Source organism: Pelobates fuscus, chromosome 7, assembly GCF_036172605.1.
Source record: "Pelobates fuscus isolate aPelFus1 chromosome 7, aPelFus1.pri, whole genome shotgun sequence".
NCBI lineage: Eukaryota > Metazoa > Chordata > Amphibia > Anura > Pelobatidae > Pelobates > Pelobates fuscus.
The window spans coordinates 36,706,470-36,724,918 of record NC_086323.1 but is presented as its reverse complement, the minus strand read 5'-3'; the positions used below and the strand labels follow the sequence as shown (position 1 = coordinate 36,724,918).

The 18,449-nt window shown below is 42.2% G+C and overlaps 1 protein-coding gene across 2 annotated transcripts in view; it reads right to left on the bottom strand.

Annotated features, from left to right (window-relative positions):
* TNNI3K (TNNI3 interacting kinase) overlaps positions 1–18,449 on the bottom strand; it is a 203,524-nt gene that overhangs the window by 24,626 nt on the left and 160,449 nt on the right. For both annotated transcript variants that reach the window (XM_063427225.1, XM_063427226.1), the window contains 2 exons: positions 8,880–8,939; positions 2,479–2,648 (listed from right to left, as the gene is read on the bottom strand). In XM_063427225.1, the coding sequence (XP_063283295.1) occupies positions 2,479–2,648; positions 8,880–8,939 (230 nt within the window). The remainder of the gene's footprint in view (positions 1–2,478; positions 2,649–8,879; positions 8,940–18,449) is intronic.

Here is an 18,449-nt window from a genome sequence, read left to right as displayed (position 1 = left end):
GGAGCCTAACCTAGTGCCAAGGGACATCGGTGCTGGAATCAGGTAAGTGACGAAGGGTTTTTAACCCTTCCAGAGCCACACTGGTGGAAGGCGAGGAAAGGGGAGTATAATAGGTCACTATAGTGCTAGGAAAACAATTTGTTTTTTTGCTAGCATTATAGTTTCCCTTTAAGATGAGCCTGAAAAAAATAAGATGCAGGTAAGGTAGAGATATAAGGATGTTGCCAAAGCAGAATTTGGCATATCAGTGGCAAAGTAATTACTCTCTATCGAGTAGAAAATGTTGCTCAGTTGAATCTTGCAATTATTTATGTAGATTAATAACTTTGATAACGTTGACAGAATTTCTAGAGTTTTTCTTTGTGATCTCTTCACTACTTAAGTGGTGAGGCACAATGTTCTGTGCACTAAATACAATTAATATGTACAATTATTTCTGCATCTGTCCAGTCACAGACTTCTCAATATTTTATTACTGCTTTTATCGTGTCTGCATTTTTCTGGATCGCAGCATTGGCCAGCTCCTCTCTCCAAGGCTGGGAACCCACACATTGTATGGTACATCGGGAAGGGGTAAAATTGTAATCTGGGATAAAGATCCGCAATATGCTCAGATTTTTAACTCGTTTGTAAGTGCATTTGGTTTTTAAAAAGTTTTTAAATGAAATAATAATGTTTCACTATTGTAGCTACTTTTTCTATTATTTTGCCCGGTCTGGAAGTATGGATTCTGGAATAGGGCTCTCTGTTGGTACATGAAAAGTACACCTCCATCCTAAAATGCGATTGATGTGAGTTGATGATGGTATACTTCTATTGTCTACTTTCCTATGAATGTATATTCATAGCAGAAGCTGGAGTTGTGTGAGTAAAGTATGGTCTGACAAAAGAGTATCGTTAAGCCTCCAATTGTACTTGCCAGTGACCGGGTATTGTATCTTGGTTGTCAGCAAAATCGGTGCATGATCCGACCACTTGATGTCTCCTATACCCACTTTCGTTATTTGTAGCATTTGTGATTTGGGAATTAAAAATCGATCTATACGTGAGTATGTTGTATGGCTAAGGGAATGGTACGTATAATCCCTATCTAATGGGTTAAGTGCCCTCCATATGTCCAAGAACCCATGTTCTAAAAGTGTATCTCTTATAATTTTTGCAGATCGCACTCTTTGTGTAGCTGTAGCTTTTTTGACTTTATCAGTAGAGGTGGAGTCTAAGGTTGGGTCAAGGAGGAAGTTTGTATCCCCACCTATGATAAGATCGCCAAACTTATGTGCAAGTGATAAAGTGAGAATCTTCTCTAGAAAACTCAGCTGATCTGTGTGGGGACCATATACACTGGGGAGGTGGGAATAGAAACCCTGTGGCAAGCACACAAGGCAGTCCTGAGAGGCCAACTTATCAAACACGCTAGTTATAATAAAAAACAGCGTCTGGCCACGTACACAAAAATTCTAACTGACTTAGCCACACTCACACACGCTGACAAGAGGTCTCCCTCTTACGACAACACTACGAAAATACTCCAACTCCAGGCCCGCCTGAAAGATATGGACCTAGCTAAGACTACATATCTCCTTACCAGAATGAAACATAGATTTTTCAAAGACGGGAATAGAGCTGGCAAAATTTTGGCATCCCAGCTCAAAGCACGGACGTCCTCGTCTAAGATTGCCTTTCTCCACTCAGACAAGGGACACAAAATTACTAATTCATAGCAGAAGCTAGAGCTTATGATTTAAGTTAATATCCTATGAGTTTTTACGTGTTACATTGTTTCAGCTCTTTCCCTTTGTTTGATAATGCTTTGTGAAGAGTCAGGGAGTTTTGAGGGATATTATGCAGTCAGGGAAAGTATGCCTTTTATATTACATAATGATATTTTTTATTATTACACTGGGTGAAGTCACACTGTGTGTTTTGGTATAGCTAGTATTTAGACTTGGAGATTTGTTTTGAACTGGCCTGGAATTGGGCCAAATTTGGACCGTTTGGGTCGAATTCTGAGACAAAATATACTCAAATTATGGATCCTGTATGTGGGGTCAAAAAAAAGTGATGATTGGTGGGAAAAAAAAATTGATGATTAATGGCTTGGGGAAAGTCATAAAATGCTGACTTTATTCACAGATTAAGAGAGAAGTGCCCAATAGAGGGAACAATTGGAAGAGCAGCAAAAAAACTAAACTATAATACTCCTACAATACTACAAAATATATACTCAATATTATATTTTTATTCTCTGACCATTTCATTTTGTTTCTCTTGGATCAATTCTCAAGCCAATATTCAGCCAAATCGAAACTGACATGGGTGAACTCCAATGTCTTGCCATGCCCAATACTACTGCTAATTTTTAGAACATATAGCACAAAATATTTCACAGTAATAAGTCCATTGATGGTAACTTTTTTTTTTTACTGGCTGGTATATGGTCCCACAAAATGCAGTACTAGGACAATGTGGTCCACTCACCTGTGAGAACAAACTGAGTAAGATCTTGAATTTAAAGCATACTCCAACTCAAAGCGAGTGCGCAGTGCTGCAACATGACTCCGGCCAGGACTCCCGCGAGCAAACAGACAGTCCGAGGAGGCCGAAGGAGATAGGGAACCACTGCTGTTACTGGAGGCAGGAGACATCAGCTATAAAAATCAAATCATATTTCTATTAAGAAGCTCACTGCTTATTTGTACTTATAATTTGTATATTGGTTCACTATTATACATTAATATGGGTTCTATGAATAGTTCCTTTCTCAGACAGTGCGTAATGATTGTCGCACATTCTCGTTATTGTACTTTTACTCTATTGTAAAATTCTTTACTAAAAATGTTTTTGACAAAAAGTCACCCTGATACTCTACATATCAAGACAGCTCATGAACACTGCATATACTAAAATACATAATTAGCAGAATAGCCCATACACATTGTATACCTCAGAATTGTACTGTATACAGGTGATACTAGAAAAATTAGAATATTGTGCAAAAGTTCATTTATTTCAGTAATGCGACGGAAAAGGGAAAACTAATATTTGAGATAGACGCATTACATGCAAAGCAAGATGGTTCAAGCCGTGATTTGTCATAAGTGCGATGATTATGGCTTACAGCTCATGAAAACCCCAAATCCACAATCTCAGTAAATTAGAATATTGTGAAAAGGTGCAATATTCTAGGCTCACAGTGTCCCACTCTAATCAGCTAAGTAAGCCATAACACCTGCAAAGGGTTCCTGAGCCTTTAAATTGTCTCTCAGTCTGGTTCAGTAGGAATCAAAATCATGGGGAAGACTGCTGACCTGACAGTTGTGCAAAAAAACATAATTGACACCCCATAAGGAGGGTAAGCCTCAAAAGGTAATTGTGAAGGAAGTTGGATGTTCCCAAAGTGCTGTATCAAAGCACATTAATAGAAAGTCATGTGGAAGAAAAAAGTGCACAAGCAGCAGGGATGACCGAAGCCTGGAGAGGATTGTCAGGAAAAGGCCATTCAAAAGTGTTGGGGACTTTCACGAGGAGTGGACTGAGGCTGGAGTCAGTGCATCAAGATCCACCACACACAGACGGATCCTGGACATGGGCTTCAGATGTCGTATTCCTCTTGTCAAACCGCTCCTGAACAACAAACAACGTCAGAAGCGTCTTACCTGGGCTAAAGAAAAACAGACCTGGTCTGTTGCTCAGTTGTCCAAAGTCCTCTTTTCTGATAAGAGCAACTTTTGCATCTCATTTGGAAACCAAGGACCCAGAGTCTGGAGGAAGAATGGAGAGGCACAAACGGCAAGATGCTTGAAGACCAGGGTGAAGTTTCCACAGTCTGTGTTGATTTGGGGAGCCATGTCATCTGCTGGTGTTGGTCCACTGTGCTTCATTAAGTCCAGGAGATTTTGGAGCACTTCATGCTTTCTTCCGCAGACAAGCTTTATGGGAATGCTGACTTTATTTTCCAGCAGGTCTTGGCACCTGCCCACACTGCCAAAAGCACCAAAGCCTGGTTCAATGACCGTGGGATTACTGTGCTTGATTGGCCAGCAAACTCGCCTTACCTGAACCCCATACAGAATCTGTGGGGCACTGCCAAGACAAAGATAAGAGACATGAGACCGAACAATGCAGAAGAGCTGAAGGCAGCTATTGAAGCATCCTGGTCTTCCATAACACCTCAGCAGTGCCATAGGCTGATAGCTTCCATGCCACGCCGCATTGAAGCAGTAATTGCTGCAAAAGGGGCCCAAACCAAGTACTGAGTCCATATGCATGCATATACTGTTCAGAGGTCCGATATTGTTCTATGTACTCTCCTTATTTTATTGATTGCATGTAATATTCTAATTTACTGAGATTGTGGATTTGGGGTTTTCATGAGCTGTAAGCCATAATCATCGCACTTATGACAAATTACGGCTTGAACTATCTTGCTTTGCATGTAATGCGTCTATCTCATATATTAGTTTCCCCTTTTACGTTGCATTACTGAAATAAATGAACTTTTGCACAATATTCTAATTTTTCGAGTATCACCTGTATATTAGGACGATTTACATATGGCTTATGTTTTGGATATCCCATACATACCTACAATATATATCAGACATTGTGCCCATGCTTTATTTGCCATATACATATATTAGGATATACTAAGCCTTCTCTATGTTTCGGGATATCCAATACATATTTATATGATATTTATTTTACAACTCATGGCAATATTGATAATGGTAAGAAAGGAAGGAACGTTGACAAAGCAATTCCTGGTCCTGTATGCTATGTGTATGGATGTTATTGGCACTGTTGGGTCCTTTCTGTCCATTAGCGGGTCACACTCTCTTGTTTTGCTATCTCCCATTCACAGGTCAAATAATTGTAGAAGACTGGGGAATATTTGCCCTATTTTTTATATCTCAATACTTTTAACGCAAACCCACATACGGGGCCAATTCACATTAACTTTCAGGGCCCTAAATGCCATTGCTGGTATGGGGGATGGGCAACTAGCTACCCTTTTATACTTGTTTTTTTTTTTTTTTTTTAAATGTATAATTGCCTGCTGACATCTTGGCATTGCTTTATTATGCTATTTTATAGAAAACGATATCAGGTACATACAACCTGACATTTGTGTACCTTGCTTGGCTGGATTCCAAAAGTCATTCACAAATTGGCACTTAGTTAATTTTAACTTGCATTCAAGGCTTATCTAACAGTAACATAGGTGAGTATTGAGAGTTATTTACAAGAGATTACTTTTTAGGTGACTTGCAGTTTTGAAGGCTTTTCACCAGATATCATGCAATCTCCGTCAAGGTGAAGGGTACATGCAGAACTTGAACCTATGCTATCCTAATAGTATTTAACCCCTTAAGGACCAAACTTATGGAATAAAATGGAATCATGACATGTCACACATGTCATGTGTCCTTAAGGGGTTAAGGGATAGCAGTGTATTATGGGTCCTTAGAGTGGCCGGGCTTAATATCATGTCTATAATAGGAACACAAATATGTATTCCTAACGCTATAGTGCTCTAGTCACCGTTTAGGTGACCGGGTCAGCGCTGCCAGGTCCAAAAAAGTGAATTACTTACCTTTCCTCCCTTGCAACACTATGTAGCTCCACAGCTTTGGCTGAGATCATCGAGATCGATAATCTCAGCCAATCCAGTGCTTTGCCATAGAAAAACATTGGAAGACTAGTGAACACGCCAATATTTTCTTTCGTCTGTGCCACATTTTTCCTGTTTGCACCCATCCCAACAGTTTCGTTCTGTGCATCTTTTTTTGTCATTTTTATTAATGGTGCTGTTGATGTATAAAAAGTGTGTCAAATTTTCTGTAAAATATCTTCCCCAAAGGAAAAACTTAAAATTGAGAATGCATCTTTTATCGCCTTATCATTTCTCTTAATTTGTGAGGGTAATCCGTGATAAAATCATCATGAAAAAAAAGAAAAGAAAAACAAAAATTGGCAGACAGATGTATTATTTTGTCACATTACAGAAAATGGCGCATTTTCGCAAAAACTGGCTAAAAAGTGGACTCCTCTAACGTTTATACATGATAACCCCAATGCTTTCATTCTTCCTTTCCCTGTATGTGTTCTCCATGATGACTGCCAGATGCAGAATGTACAACAATGATTGGATTTATATAGGTTTTCTACATATACAGGGTTATATACTAAAGTGAGAATTTAAGGTGAATTCAAAGTTAAATTCAAATTTAAGGTCAACAAGGTAGAACAATTCAGCTGTGTTTTATGCTTGGCTACTCTGGCCTTATATTTGAAATTCACTTTGAAGTGAATAACCCTGCTGATTTTATTTCCACTCCTCACATATTTGTTAAATATCGGGATAAGTTGACATAATATAAAATAGTGACAGTTCCTCTTTAACGGCCATGATGAAAATGTGTTTCTTTTACACTGTGTGCAGAATTATTAGGCAAATGAGTATTTTGACCACATCATCCTCTTTATGCATGTCGTCTTACTCCAAGCTGTATAGGCTCGAAAGCCTACTACCAATTAAGCATATTAGGTGATGTGCATCTCTGTAATGAGAAGGGGTGTGGTCTAATGACATCAACACCCTATATCAGGTGTGCATAATTATTAGGCAACTTCCTTTCCTTTGGCAAAATGGGTCAAAAGAAGGACTTGACAGGCTCAGAAAAGTCAAAAATAGTGAGATATCTTGCAGAGGGATGCAGCACTCTTAAAATTGCAAAGCTTCTGAAGCGTGATCATCGAACAATCAAGCGTTTCATTCAAAATAGTCAACAGGGTCGCAAGAAGCGTGTGGAGAAACCAAGGCGCAAAATAACTGCCCATGAACTGAGAAAAGTCAAGCGTGCAGCTGCCAAGATGCCACTTGCCACCAGTTTGGCCATATTTCAGAGCTGCAACATCACTGGAGTGCCCAAAAGCACAAGGTGTGCAATGCTCAGAGACATGGCCAAGGTAAGAAAGGCTGAAAGACGACCACCACTGAACAAGACACACAAGCTGAAACGTCAAGACTGGGCCAAGAAATATCTCAAGACTGATTTTTCTAAGGTTTTATGGACTGATGAAATGATAGTGAGTCTTGATGGGCCAGATGGATGGATTGGTAAAGGGCAGAGAGCTCCAGTCCGACTCAGATGCCAGCAAGGTGGAGGTGGAGTACTGGTTTGGGCTGGTATCATCAAAGATGAGCTTGTGGGGCCTTTTCGGGTTGAGGATGGAGTCAAGCTCAACTCCCAGTTTCTGGAAGACACCTTCTTCAAGCAGTGGTACAGGAAGAAGTCTGCATCCTTCAAGAAAAACATGATTTTCATGCAGGACAATGCTCCATCACAAGCATCCAAGCACTCCACAGCGTGGCTGGCAAGAAAGGGTATAAAAGAAGAAAATCTAATGACATGGCCTCCTTGTTCACCTGATCTGAACCCCATTGAGAACCTGTGGTCAATCATCAAATGTGAGATTTACAAGGAGGGAAAACAGTACACCTCTCTGAACAGTGTCTGGGAGGCTGTGGTTGCTGCTGCACGCAATGTTGATGGTGAACAGATCAAAACACTGACAGAATCCATGGATGGCAGGCTTTTGAGTGTCCTTGCAAAGAAAGGTGGCTATATTGGTCACTGATTTGTTTTTGTCATGTTTTTGAATGTCAGAAATGTATATTTGTGAATGTTGAGATGTTATATTGGTTTCACTGGTAAAAATAAATAATTGAAATGGGTATATATTTGTTTTTTGTTAAGTTGCCTAATAATTATGCACAGTAATAGTCACCTGCACACACAGATATCCCCCTAAAATAGCTATAACTAAAAACAAACTAAAAACTACTTCCAAAAATATTCAGCTTTGATATTAATTGAGTTTTTTGGGTTCATTGAGAACATGGTTGTTGTTCAATAATAAAATTAGTCCTCAAAAATACAACTTGCCTAATAATTCTGCACTCCCTGTATTCTTTGTTGATTTGATCACAATGTTGTCTAAGAATAGCAATAGACAAAGCTGATGTTATTAGCTGGTGATATATTATCATCTGAACATTTAAAATCCTTAATAATTCCATTTTTTATCATTATGTCCAGCACTGTTTGTAACTTTATCTCTGCAAACACAGTCACGAATGCTATTTAATTCATGCAATCTGCCTTTCGTGTTTTTAATGGGATTAGTAGCTGGAACTAATTTGAGAAAACCTTACATTTTCTTGTAAAAGATAAGGGCAGTTTCTAAGCAGCCACTGTTTTTGGTATCATGATTTTGAAATTCTTTATTAACATTACTTTATCGTCACGGACCTTGTTAAAGCGGCACTGTTAGCCTCCCCCCACTTCACTCCTCCCCCCCTCCTCCCCCCACTCACACACAAAATTAGTATTTCATGAAGAATTATTCTTTATGAAATACTCATACTGACTGTGTTGGAATTTCACTGAAATTCTAAACCAGTCAAAATATATACTGAGACAGTGCAGCGACTTCTAGACACTTCTAGAAGCTACTACCACCTACAAATGTTGTCAATCTCTCGTCACCAGTGACTGCAGAAAATTAAGTAATCTATGTAGACCTTAATGTTGTACTTCTGTGCATGCGTGAGAGTTCAGCACTGACGACGGCTCCTGGTACATGCAGAAGAGGACTGGTCAGAAGAAAATGGCTGTGCCTTCGAGGGCCAGGTTTAGGTAAGTAAATCTCACCTTATCCGACCCTCAGACCACTGGACCACCAGCAGCGATGTCACTCTTGGAGGTCTTTGCAAGTTATGCAAAGTCCTCAGATGGCGACAATGCCACTTTAATGCTATGATCATTGTAAGTACAAATAATTGGTGACATTCAGGAATCCTGAAATGTTTTTACCTCAATATCGCACAGGCATTCTTCAAGGTGAGACACAACTTCTGAGAATTCAGGCCTACCCTGGAAAATAAGAGAATTCAGTTGGAAAACTGGGATTTATTTAGAATAGAAAATGAATGTGTTAGTTCACAGAACCTTTAAAATAAAAATTAAAAATAAAATACATTAAGGCAGGTAAGTTGGTGTGACACTCAGGACTAAAGATGTAGAGGTGATGGATGCCAAAACCAGAGCACCATGGGTGGGATTCGCAGTCACCCACTTGATACAAACAGGATCAATTTACAGCTCCACACAAGTTCCATTAATTCAGTCTATTAGACAACACAGAAAACAAATGTGCCCAAACTTTGCATGTTTTCTGTATCCTGTCTTGTCTAATAAATTGAATGGCTTTTGCCATAGAGTCTGTGATTTGTTCCAGTTTGGAAAAAAATAATACCTGCCTTTAATATAAGATGAACTGCAATTGCATGATTTTGCTATTACATGACGAAAAGTCATGATTTTATTAAAGACACGGAGGCGAGTATTGCATAACCCTTTCTTTACTGTCCACCAATAGCAGCAAAGAATACAAATATAATGAAAAAAAAATGAAGAACATACAATAACATAGGCCCCTCCCCGCTCAGGTCCCGGTATATTAGGCAGCACTTCCCTTCCATATCCCTCTTTCTGAAGATGCGACCTAGTAACAATGTCCGAACAAGAACAAAAAACAGAGTCCAATAGTCCAAATAAGAGATTCTCGCAACAGGGAAGCACGACCAGATGAGCTGTAGTACCAGAGATTATCAGCGGGAGGAGTCCATTCAACTTGGATAACAGCATGCCATCTTATTGGATTAGGCTGTGAAAACATAAAGGAACAGGAGCCGAGAGGTTAAGATCAATAATTGCAACTATTGTCAGGTACCAACTGAGGAGAAAAAATTCAAAATAAATACAAAACCCACATCCTAGGGTGATTAGTAAGCCTATCATAACATAAACCTATCCTTGAGACATGGCCCCACTTACCGTACCCAAATATTCCATGTGACTCATTGCAACCTACGAAATAAGGGGTGGGAGACATGAATAATAAACGTGGGTGGGACAATACTCGCCTCCGTGTCTTTAATAAAATCATGACTTTTCGTCATGTAATAGCAAAATCATGCAATTTTATAACAAGACACGGAGGCTCATATTGCAAGTTTAAAGCTGATTAACTACGGCCGTAAAATAATGTGGGGCCGGGCGAAAGTAAAATTCACGGAAGGTAGATTCCCTAGACCAGTCGGCTGTCCTCATAATATCTTCCAGACGAGCTCCTGCAGTCATCATCGAGGATGCTGAGGCCCCCCGGACCGAATGGGCGCCGAAGATCGTGGTATCGATGCCTGCCTGATCCAATAACCATCGCACCCATCGGGACAATGTGATGCTAGAGACCGGTCGGAAAGGTGGCCGAAAGGATAGGAACAGCTGTGGGGATACCTGTGAACGATGACATCTGGTACGATCTTCGTATTCGCGAAGGCAAGTCACAGGACATAATGTTGGAGAGGTAGGAAAGGCGGGGTAGGACACCGACTTGATAGAGGTTTTTGTCCGGCGACTGATGTCGAACGTGACCCCGTCCGGGGTGTATGACTTGGCATCGAAGTCCAGGGCTCTAACGTCCGAAACTCTCTTGCAGGATACGAGGCAGAGCAGGCAGACCAATTTGGCAGAAAGTTGTTTCAGGGAGAGCGCTGAGTTAGCGGGCCACGACGAGATAAAGGATAGTACAATGGACACATCCCATGACGTGGAGTAGCGAGGTCTGGGTGGTCGGGAGAATCGTGAGCCCCGGAGGAGCCGGCACACCAAGTGATGTTGACCCGCCGGGCACCCATCGAAACCTTGATGAATTGCCGAGATGGCTGACCTGTAAAGGTTGATAGTCCTGTAAGCCTTCCCCGCCTCGAAGAGGGCCGTCAAAAATTGGAGAACCATGGTTACAGGGGCCGAAACGGGATCCACGTCCCTAGCCATGCACCAGCCAGTCCAAGCTCGCCAAGCTGACCCATAGGCTCGTCTAGTTCCTGGGGCCCATGCTTCCGTCAACAGGCGTCTAGTTGTGTCCGAAACTCCTTGGATTTCCCAGGGTCCCCGGAGATCCGCCATGCCAGGAGTGGGAGGGAGCCGTCCAACCGGAGTGGATGACACCGTCCCATCGGGTCTAGCAGCAGATTGTGGCGTGGCAGTAGCAACCGTGGGTAGTCCATCGTCATCTCGAGAATCTGGGGGAACCAAGACTGGGTTTCCCAGAATGGGGTTATCATGACTAATTCCGCCCGGTGTCTGCGGGTCTGAAGGAGGGAGCGTGGAATCATGGAAAACGGTGGAAAGGCATATAGGAGGTCCCCGCTCCAGTCTTGCAGGAAGGCGTCTACTGCCTCCGCCATCGGGTCTGGCCTCCAGCTGAAGAATCGAGATAGCTGGGTGTTGAGTCGGGAAGCGAAGAGGTCGATAGAAAAGGGACCCCAGAGAAATGATAAACTGGAGAACACCTCCGTGTCCAACTTCCAGTCGCTGGAGTCTGAGAGATAACGTGACCCCCAGTCTGCTTGGACGTTGTGCAGACCAGGTAGATACTCCGCGTGAACCATCAGGTTCCGTTCTAGGCAGAATTCCCAAAAGTCCTTCGCCAGGGTGGCTAACACTGCTGATTGTGTACCCCCCAGATGGTTGACATATCTCACCGCCGGGACGTTGTCCATTCGTAGGCGGATGCATGTTAGGGCTCTGTCCCTCGCGAAGCTGCGGATGGCGAAGGAGCCTGCCAGAAGTTCCAGTGCGTTGATGTGTAGCCGTGACTCGGCTGCCGACCAACGACCCCCTGTAGATATCCCATCGCAATGGGCCCCCCATCCGTGGAGGCTTGCATCGGAATCGATTGTGAATTCCGGTTGTGGGCCGAAGATCGCCTTGCCGTTCCATGCAGAGAGGTTGAGAATCCACCAACGCAGTTCGTCTTTCGTTTCGGTGTCCAGTGATACTTGGTCTGCGTAAGACGCACCGGTTCTCAGGTGTGCGATCTTCAGGCGCTGCAGTGCCCGGTAGTGGAGTGGGCCCGGGAACACCGCCTGTATAGATGAGGCCAGTAGGCCAATGAGCCGTGCCAGTTGTCGCAGGGTGAGTTGGGGCCGAACTAGGGCTCTGCGTAACTCCTTGCGTATGGTGAGAATCTTGGACCTTGGCAGGCTCAGAGTCGCCTCCTTTGAGTCCACGAGGAATCCTAGGAATTCCATTCGCGTGGCGGGGGTTAGACATGACTTTTCCCAATTGATAACGAAGCCCAAGCGGGAAAGGAGGTCTATGGCCAGTCGTAGGTGGGCAAGGAGAGTGGAGCGATCTTGAGCCATAAGGAGTATGTCGTCTAAGTAGACGATTAGACGAACTCCCCGGCTGCGTAGCCATGCCATGACAGGACGTAGTATCTTTGTGAAGCACCACGGTGCATGTAAACCGCCAAGTCTCGCATTGCCATTGGAAGCGTAGGAGGTCTCGGGAGTCCGAGGCAATTGGCACTGTCAAGTATGCATCCTTGAGGTCTAGCTTTGCTAGCCAGTCCCCGTGAAGGAGAAGGTCCCGTAATAGGTGAATACCTTCCATTTTGAAATGGCGGTATCGGACCATGGCATTGAGGGGGCGTAGATTTATGACAGGCCTCATTTGTCCGCCTTTCTTTTCCACTAGGAAAATATTGCTTATGACCCCTGTGGGTTCGGGAGGTGCTTTTTCTATAGCCCCTTTGGTAAGAAGGGTGGAAAGCTCCATGTCGATCCGTCTGCGATCCTGGAGTGAAAAGCAGATCGGTCGAGGAGGGGGAATGTGTACGATGTTGTCTATCAGTTCTATGTGAAACCCTCGAATGGTAGTCAGTACCCAGGGGTCTGAGGTAATTAGTGACCAAGCTGGCAAAAAATGTCGGAGTCTGCCCCCTACACAAACAAGAGAAAAAACATGAGGCTTGAGGTAACTCACCGTAGGGTCGTCTCAAACCAGGATGTCCTCGGAAGCCTCTAGATCGCCACGGGCGCCCTCGAGATGGGAAGAAGGAGGGGCGGGTGTTAGCCTCCTGGTATTGGGATCGTTGGTGAAAGGAGCCTCGTCCCGTGCCACGGGATTGGAAATAGTTCCGGCCGGACAGACGGCTCCTGGGTCTGCCGGCCCTGGTAGAGACCCGTCCCTGGAAAACTCGCCTCATAGAGGATTGAGCCTTATCCAGGGCAGTAAATGCCCCAACAAAACGCCCCAGGTCTTTTATAAAGGAATCGCCGAAGAGGAGGCCTTGGGCGTCCTTACCGGCTTCTGTTAGGGCGAGGTTAGCCAATTTGGGCTCTATCTTAAATAAGATAGCCTTACGTCTCTCAATAGATAATGAGGTGTTAACATTCCCTGCAATACAGATTGCTCTCTGGACCCAACCACGTAGGTCTTCAGGGTCAACCATGCGGTTTTCCGCTCTGGCGTCTTCCGCCAAATCAAAAAGTTTAGCCAATGGGCCAAATATGTCCAGGTGCTTATCCTGGCAGGATTTTAAGGCGGATTCGAGCCCTTTACGGGGGTTCCAGCCTAGCTTGGTAAGGAATTGGGTCATCTTGGGGTCTACCTCTGGAGTGTCGCAAACTTTGTTAGGCACAACAGGCCTTGGACACTCTGCCCTCAATTTGTTGCGTGCCGCTTTACTAAGTGGGTGTCGCACCCACTTCTCTAAATATGTGGCAACATGGTCGGCCGGGAGCCACTCTGCCAATCTCGGATGGTGTAAATCATCCGGGTCGAAGAGTGGAACGCCCGACGGGTCCACAAGGGCGGGCTCCGCGGTCGCGGAGTGTCTAGTCCCTGGTTCGCCTCCGGACGTCTCTGCCTGGGCAGAGGGAAGGAGGTCAAAACCTGAATGAGCGGCATCCGCTTCGGAGTCGCTGTCAGACTCAATCCTAGCCTCCTCACTTGACCCGATTTCTGAGTCGGAGTCGCTCTCTACCTGTGCTCTGGCACATTTCCATAGCCGCGCCCGTTCTGCCTGGCGCGGAAAGGCTCTCTTGCGTGGTTGTGACACGCTTTCAGGGGCGACCGAAGGTACGTCAGTCATGGTGTTTCTGGAGGTAGAGGGACCTTTAGATTTGCGGGTAGCCTTCCTGGGTAAATCTCCCGGTGGGTCCACAGGAGGACGCGGCTGAGGCGTCGTGGAGCCCGAGTAGCGCTCGTCCAAAGGACGTGGCTGGAGGGCCTGGGAAATGGTGAGAGGACATGGACCCCATGGCTGCCATGATGGCGTCTGTCACTGAGCGCTGTAGCGCTAAGAACTGAGTCCCATCTGAGTGGGTAGTTCTGTCGGAGCGAGCAGGTGAATTACCTGAGGTGACAGGGCCTTCTCCCCTGCTGAATGGGGTATCAGACTCCCCAGAGGGAGGTGAACCAGAATTTAGTCTGGGTTTAGGCATTTTAAATAGAGTGGGTATAATAGTGAATCAATAAATCTAAGGAAAAAAACTGACAAGGAACAGTTTTTGGGTTAGTCACCCAAAGTACTAACAAGCAAAACAAAAGCGATCTCACCAGGGCCCAGACCAGTGCACACTCTGACAGGGAATAGGGAAGACGACAGGAGGTTAGAAAATGGCCGCCGAGAATCTCGCGAGATTCGCGGTAAAATGAAGTAAGGTGAATAAAAGAAAACCAAACATTCGGTAAAAAGAGGTGAATTAAGTGAATACAATGGTGAGTATAGGACAAAATGCAAAACTGCCGAATGGGCCGTTTGCAAGAAACAGGCGAACGCGGCAAAACAGCCGAATGGCCTTAACTGCCGAACGGTGATAGCGATGTGAGTGCACTATGAAAAGACAGCTAGAGAAAAAATGTGCGCAAGATGGCGCCGATGCGGGAAAAACAATGAAGAAAGCGAAAAACGGGGAGTAAGAGAAGATAGAGGGGTCTGGACCCTGGGCACAAAAAGCAACTACCAAGTATAGTAGAGAGGAAATACCATAAAAGCAAGAATCAATAAGGTAATCAGGATAGCAAAAAAATAATAATACAAAATTAATAAAATATTAATAAAATATATAAAATACCAATAAAAAATAATAATAACAATAATAACAATAACGATAGCTAACGGTTATACAGAAAAAACGACTAATACTGATAATATAAATGTCAATAAATGTAGAACAGTATTGAAAGAAGTGACATGTACTTATCTTTGATCGGAGCAGCAAAGAAAGAGGGATATGGAAGGGAAGTGCTGCCTAATATACCGGGACCTGAGCGGGGAGGGGCCTATGTTAATGTATGTTCTTCATTTTTTTTTCATTATATTTGTATTCTTTGCTGCTATTGGTGGACAGTAAAGAAAGGGTTATGCAATATGAGCCTCCGTGTCTTGTTATAAAATTGAAAATTAGTCACAATGCTATTTATTTTTATTTAATGAAGAAATAAAATGCAAATATATTTTTTTTACAACCACTTGCAATATAACTTACTAATTGAGACACAAAATATATATATATTTTTTTTCTCTAGTGATTTGAGATTTGTTTATTCACCAAGATAATTGGTTAACTAAATTGATGTAAAATTGCATTAGGGACCAAAATATCTAGCAGATTGGCCCTGGGTTTACCTGGAACATCCCATGTACACATCTGTGCTGAGAGCTGCATCATCTTAACACAGGCGTAATTATATTTTTTTACTTCATACAAGGGTAACATTTGTCTGAAACTGCCCAGTAAATCAGGACAAAACATTATATTGTATATCTATTTCTGCTCAGACATACAAAAAAAGATGTCCAATTATGCACAAATATATATTTATTTTATTTATTTGTTTGTCATTTGCAAAATTATTTTGTGGACAGGGTACTAAGTACTCCTTCTTTCCAATGTATGGATGTTTACCAGTAATACATAAATACATGTAACATGGGAAGCCTAGTTAACACATAAACATAGGCTAAAACAGACTATTTTTAATTGATTTTCATGGGAAAAGTGCTTTGTGGGTACGAAATGGTCCTTTAAAAAGATATGGCTTACGTTTCACAGAAATATTAAGAGAATCTAAAGATAAGAGGTTATATAGTGTAGTATCTCAGCCTCTTCATTATGTACTATTAATCTCAAAAGACAGCCAGTGGCAAGCATCAGAATACAGATTAAGAAGCAGTAGACACACAAAAATATAGTTTTTTTTATCACCATAATATTTCATGATATCTATTCACAGTGTTCTTACAACCTAATTAATTAAATACACTTTAGTTCATTTAGCACTATTTAATTTGTCTCCCACATTGGAATTAGTGTAGGACACATCGAAATTGGGGTACTGTGACATAGTGGTTGACGTAACACAATAGGGCTATATGGTGGAACTGAATCCCATCTTTGTTTGCTGAGATAGGTGATTTAAAGTAGCTGTTTAAAATTTAAAACTGTGTTTTTGTGTGTGCGCTGTTCCTTAATCTGTGTTCTGTAAAAAAAAAAAAGTTTGATCTCAATGGCAGCACCATTGCTGATAAATGGCTGTTGCAGCAATGCCTCAAATTGCCTCTTTTGTCTAAGTGAAAAACATCAGATCACACCCTCAGCCTATCATTGGCTGACCACTACCGAGGCTTACTGCAGAGGCGCGAGGAAGGAAAAGAGGAAGGAAAAGAGGAAGGAGACGTGTTGGCGCTGGGGGTGGTCCAAGCTCAGGGTTATCATATGGCCATTTTTTCTCAAGTCTCAACCAAGTTTAATCAAAATGTTAATAAGTTTCTAATATTTACATTCTAATCTTTATTTCTCCTCACTATGTATAACCTATCTGTTGGCTGACCTCGGCTGTCAATCAAGTTCCGTAGCAGACGGCAGCCACTTATCACTCTGTAACTAGAGAAACATCAGCATAATGTCAAATAATCCCTACAATACTAGATAATGACTTAATAACGGAATACATAAGAAAGAAAGCAACAGAGGAAGTCTATTTACACGGTTACAGAAATAATATTATCATACATATACAAAACAAAACATAGTAGGTCCGGTTAAAAGATACAGACTAACCCGACATGCTGCTTTTTCAATAAGTTGCTTTATTTGCAATGTTATATTACATTATTTATATCGATACATAATTCATTTGGTGAAAATCACACAAGGCCATTGAAATTCAGCTCTTTTGCACTCAAGGGGTGAATGGCGTCTATAATGATCAGTTGAGAAACCTAATCAATCACAAGGACATACCGCACTAATGGACACAATTAAAGTATTAAATATTATCTCATGTATTTTGTAGGTTTCTGGGTTATCTGCTTGCTCAGCACATCATTTCATTTTGTAGCCAGCTGCCCTTCCACTTGTGCGGATTGTTCCAATGAATCCACTATTTGTCAAGGACTGCCATATATAATAGGTAAGAGCCCTGTCAGTAATTTGGATATTATCGCCGTAATAAAAGTTTCCATTGTATAGCTTCTCACGCACATTTCAGAAGCAATGAATCTCACTATAAAAAAAAAATATACAATATTATTTCTCAAAAGGGAAAGTGCCAGGTCCATAAAACATTGTCTTCAATATTAAGTCCAAGCCTTATCTCTCTCGGAAGAATATTGCCTTTTCCTCTACTTCTCACGCCTTTTAAATTTTGGGGTTTTATCGACCCGTACACATGACAATTCATTTGCAATTCTCTGTAACACAGGATGTCAAATCTCTTAAATTAATATACAGTGACGCACACATTGGTCCAAAACTAATCCAATCTGAGAGTTCACTGAACTGTCCCGGAGTCAGGGCACTTTCGCAAATCAGTATTTCAGATTAAATGTATCCAGATTTCAGACTTAACAATTGCTGTGTCCACAGTTAGACTTTAAATACTAAGCTATAAAACAGTTAGAGATATGATACTCATCTCAATGTAAAGGCGGGTTCAATTTGTTACAGTTTATTACTCCTAAAACAAAGTAGTAAATATACATATTTATATTGAGATAGTTAACAATACACACATACAGAAATATGAACAAGTCCCTACTGTTATGCTTGTTTTCTGTCTAATGTCCAAATGGCACTGGAGAATTTAAAGTGAACATGCTATCCACAAATTGGTGGATTTTAATTGGTTTATTTTCCAATATTTATCAATTAATGTAACATGTCAAGCATCGTAACCACTATAACATGCTGTAGTCAATGTGGTGCAAGGGATGCCATAGCTACTACAGTGTACTGTAGTGGTTATGGTGATAGGAGTGCTCTACCCCCCCAGCGCAAATTGTCAAACCATTTTCTAATGATTTGACTTCTTACTTGGGGTTTGCCGGGCGCTGCTCCCTCCCTCTATGAGAGCTAAAAACTCTTTGCCTGAGATAAGCATGGTAGTGCAGTGCTTAGCTCATTAGTTGAGAGCAATTAGAGGGTTTGTAAGTAATTAACAAAGTTGGATGGGACACCAGCTTTCAAGCCTTAGTTTACTTCTATTGCTGCAGAACAGTTGTAAGTTATAGTCACCAAAACAACT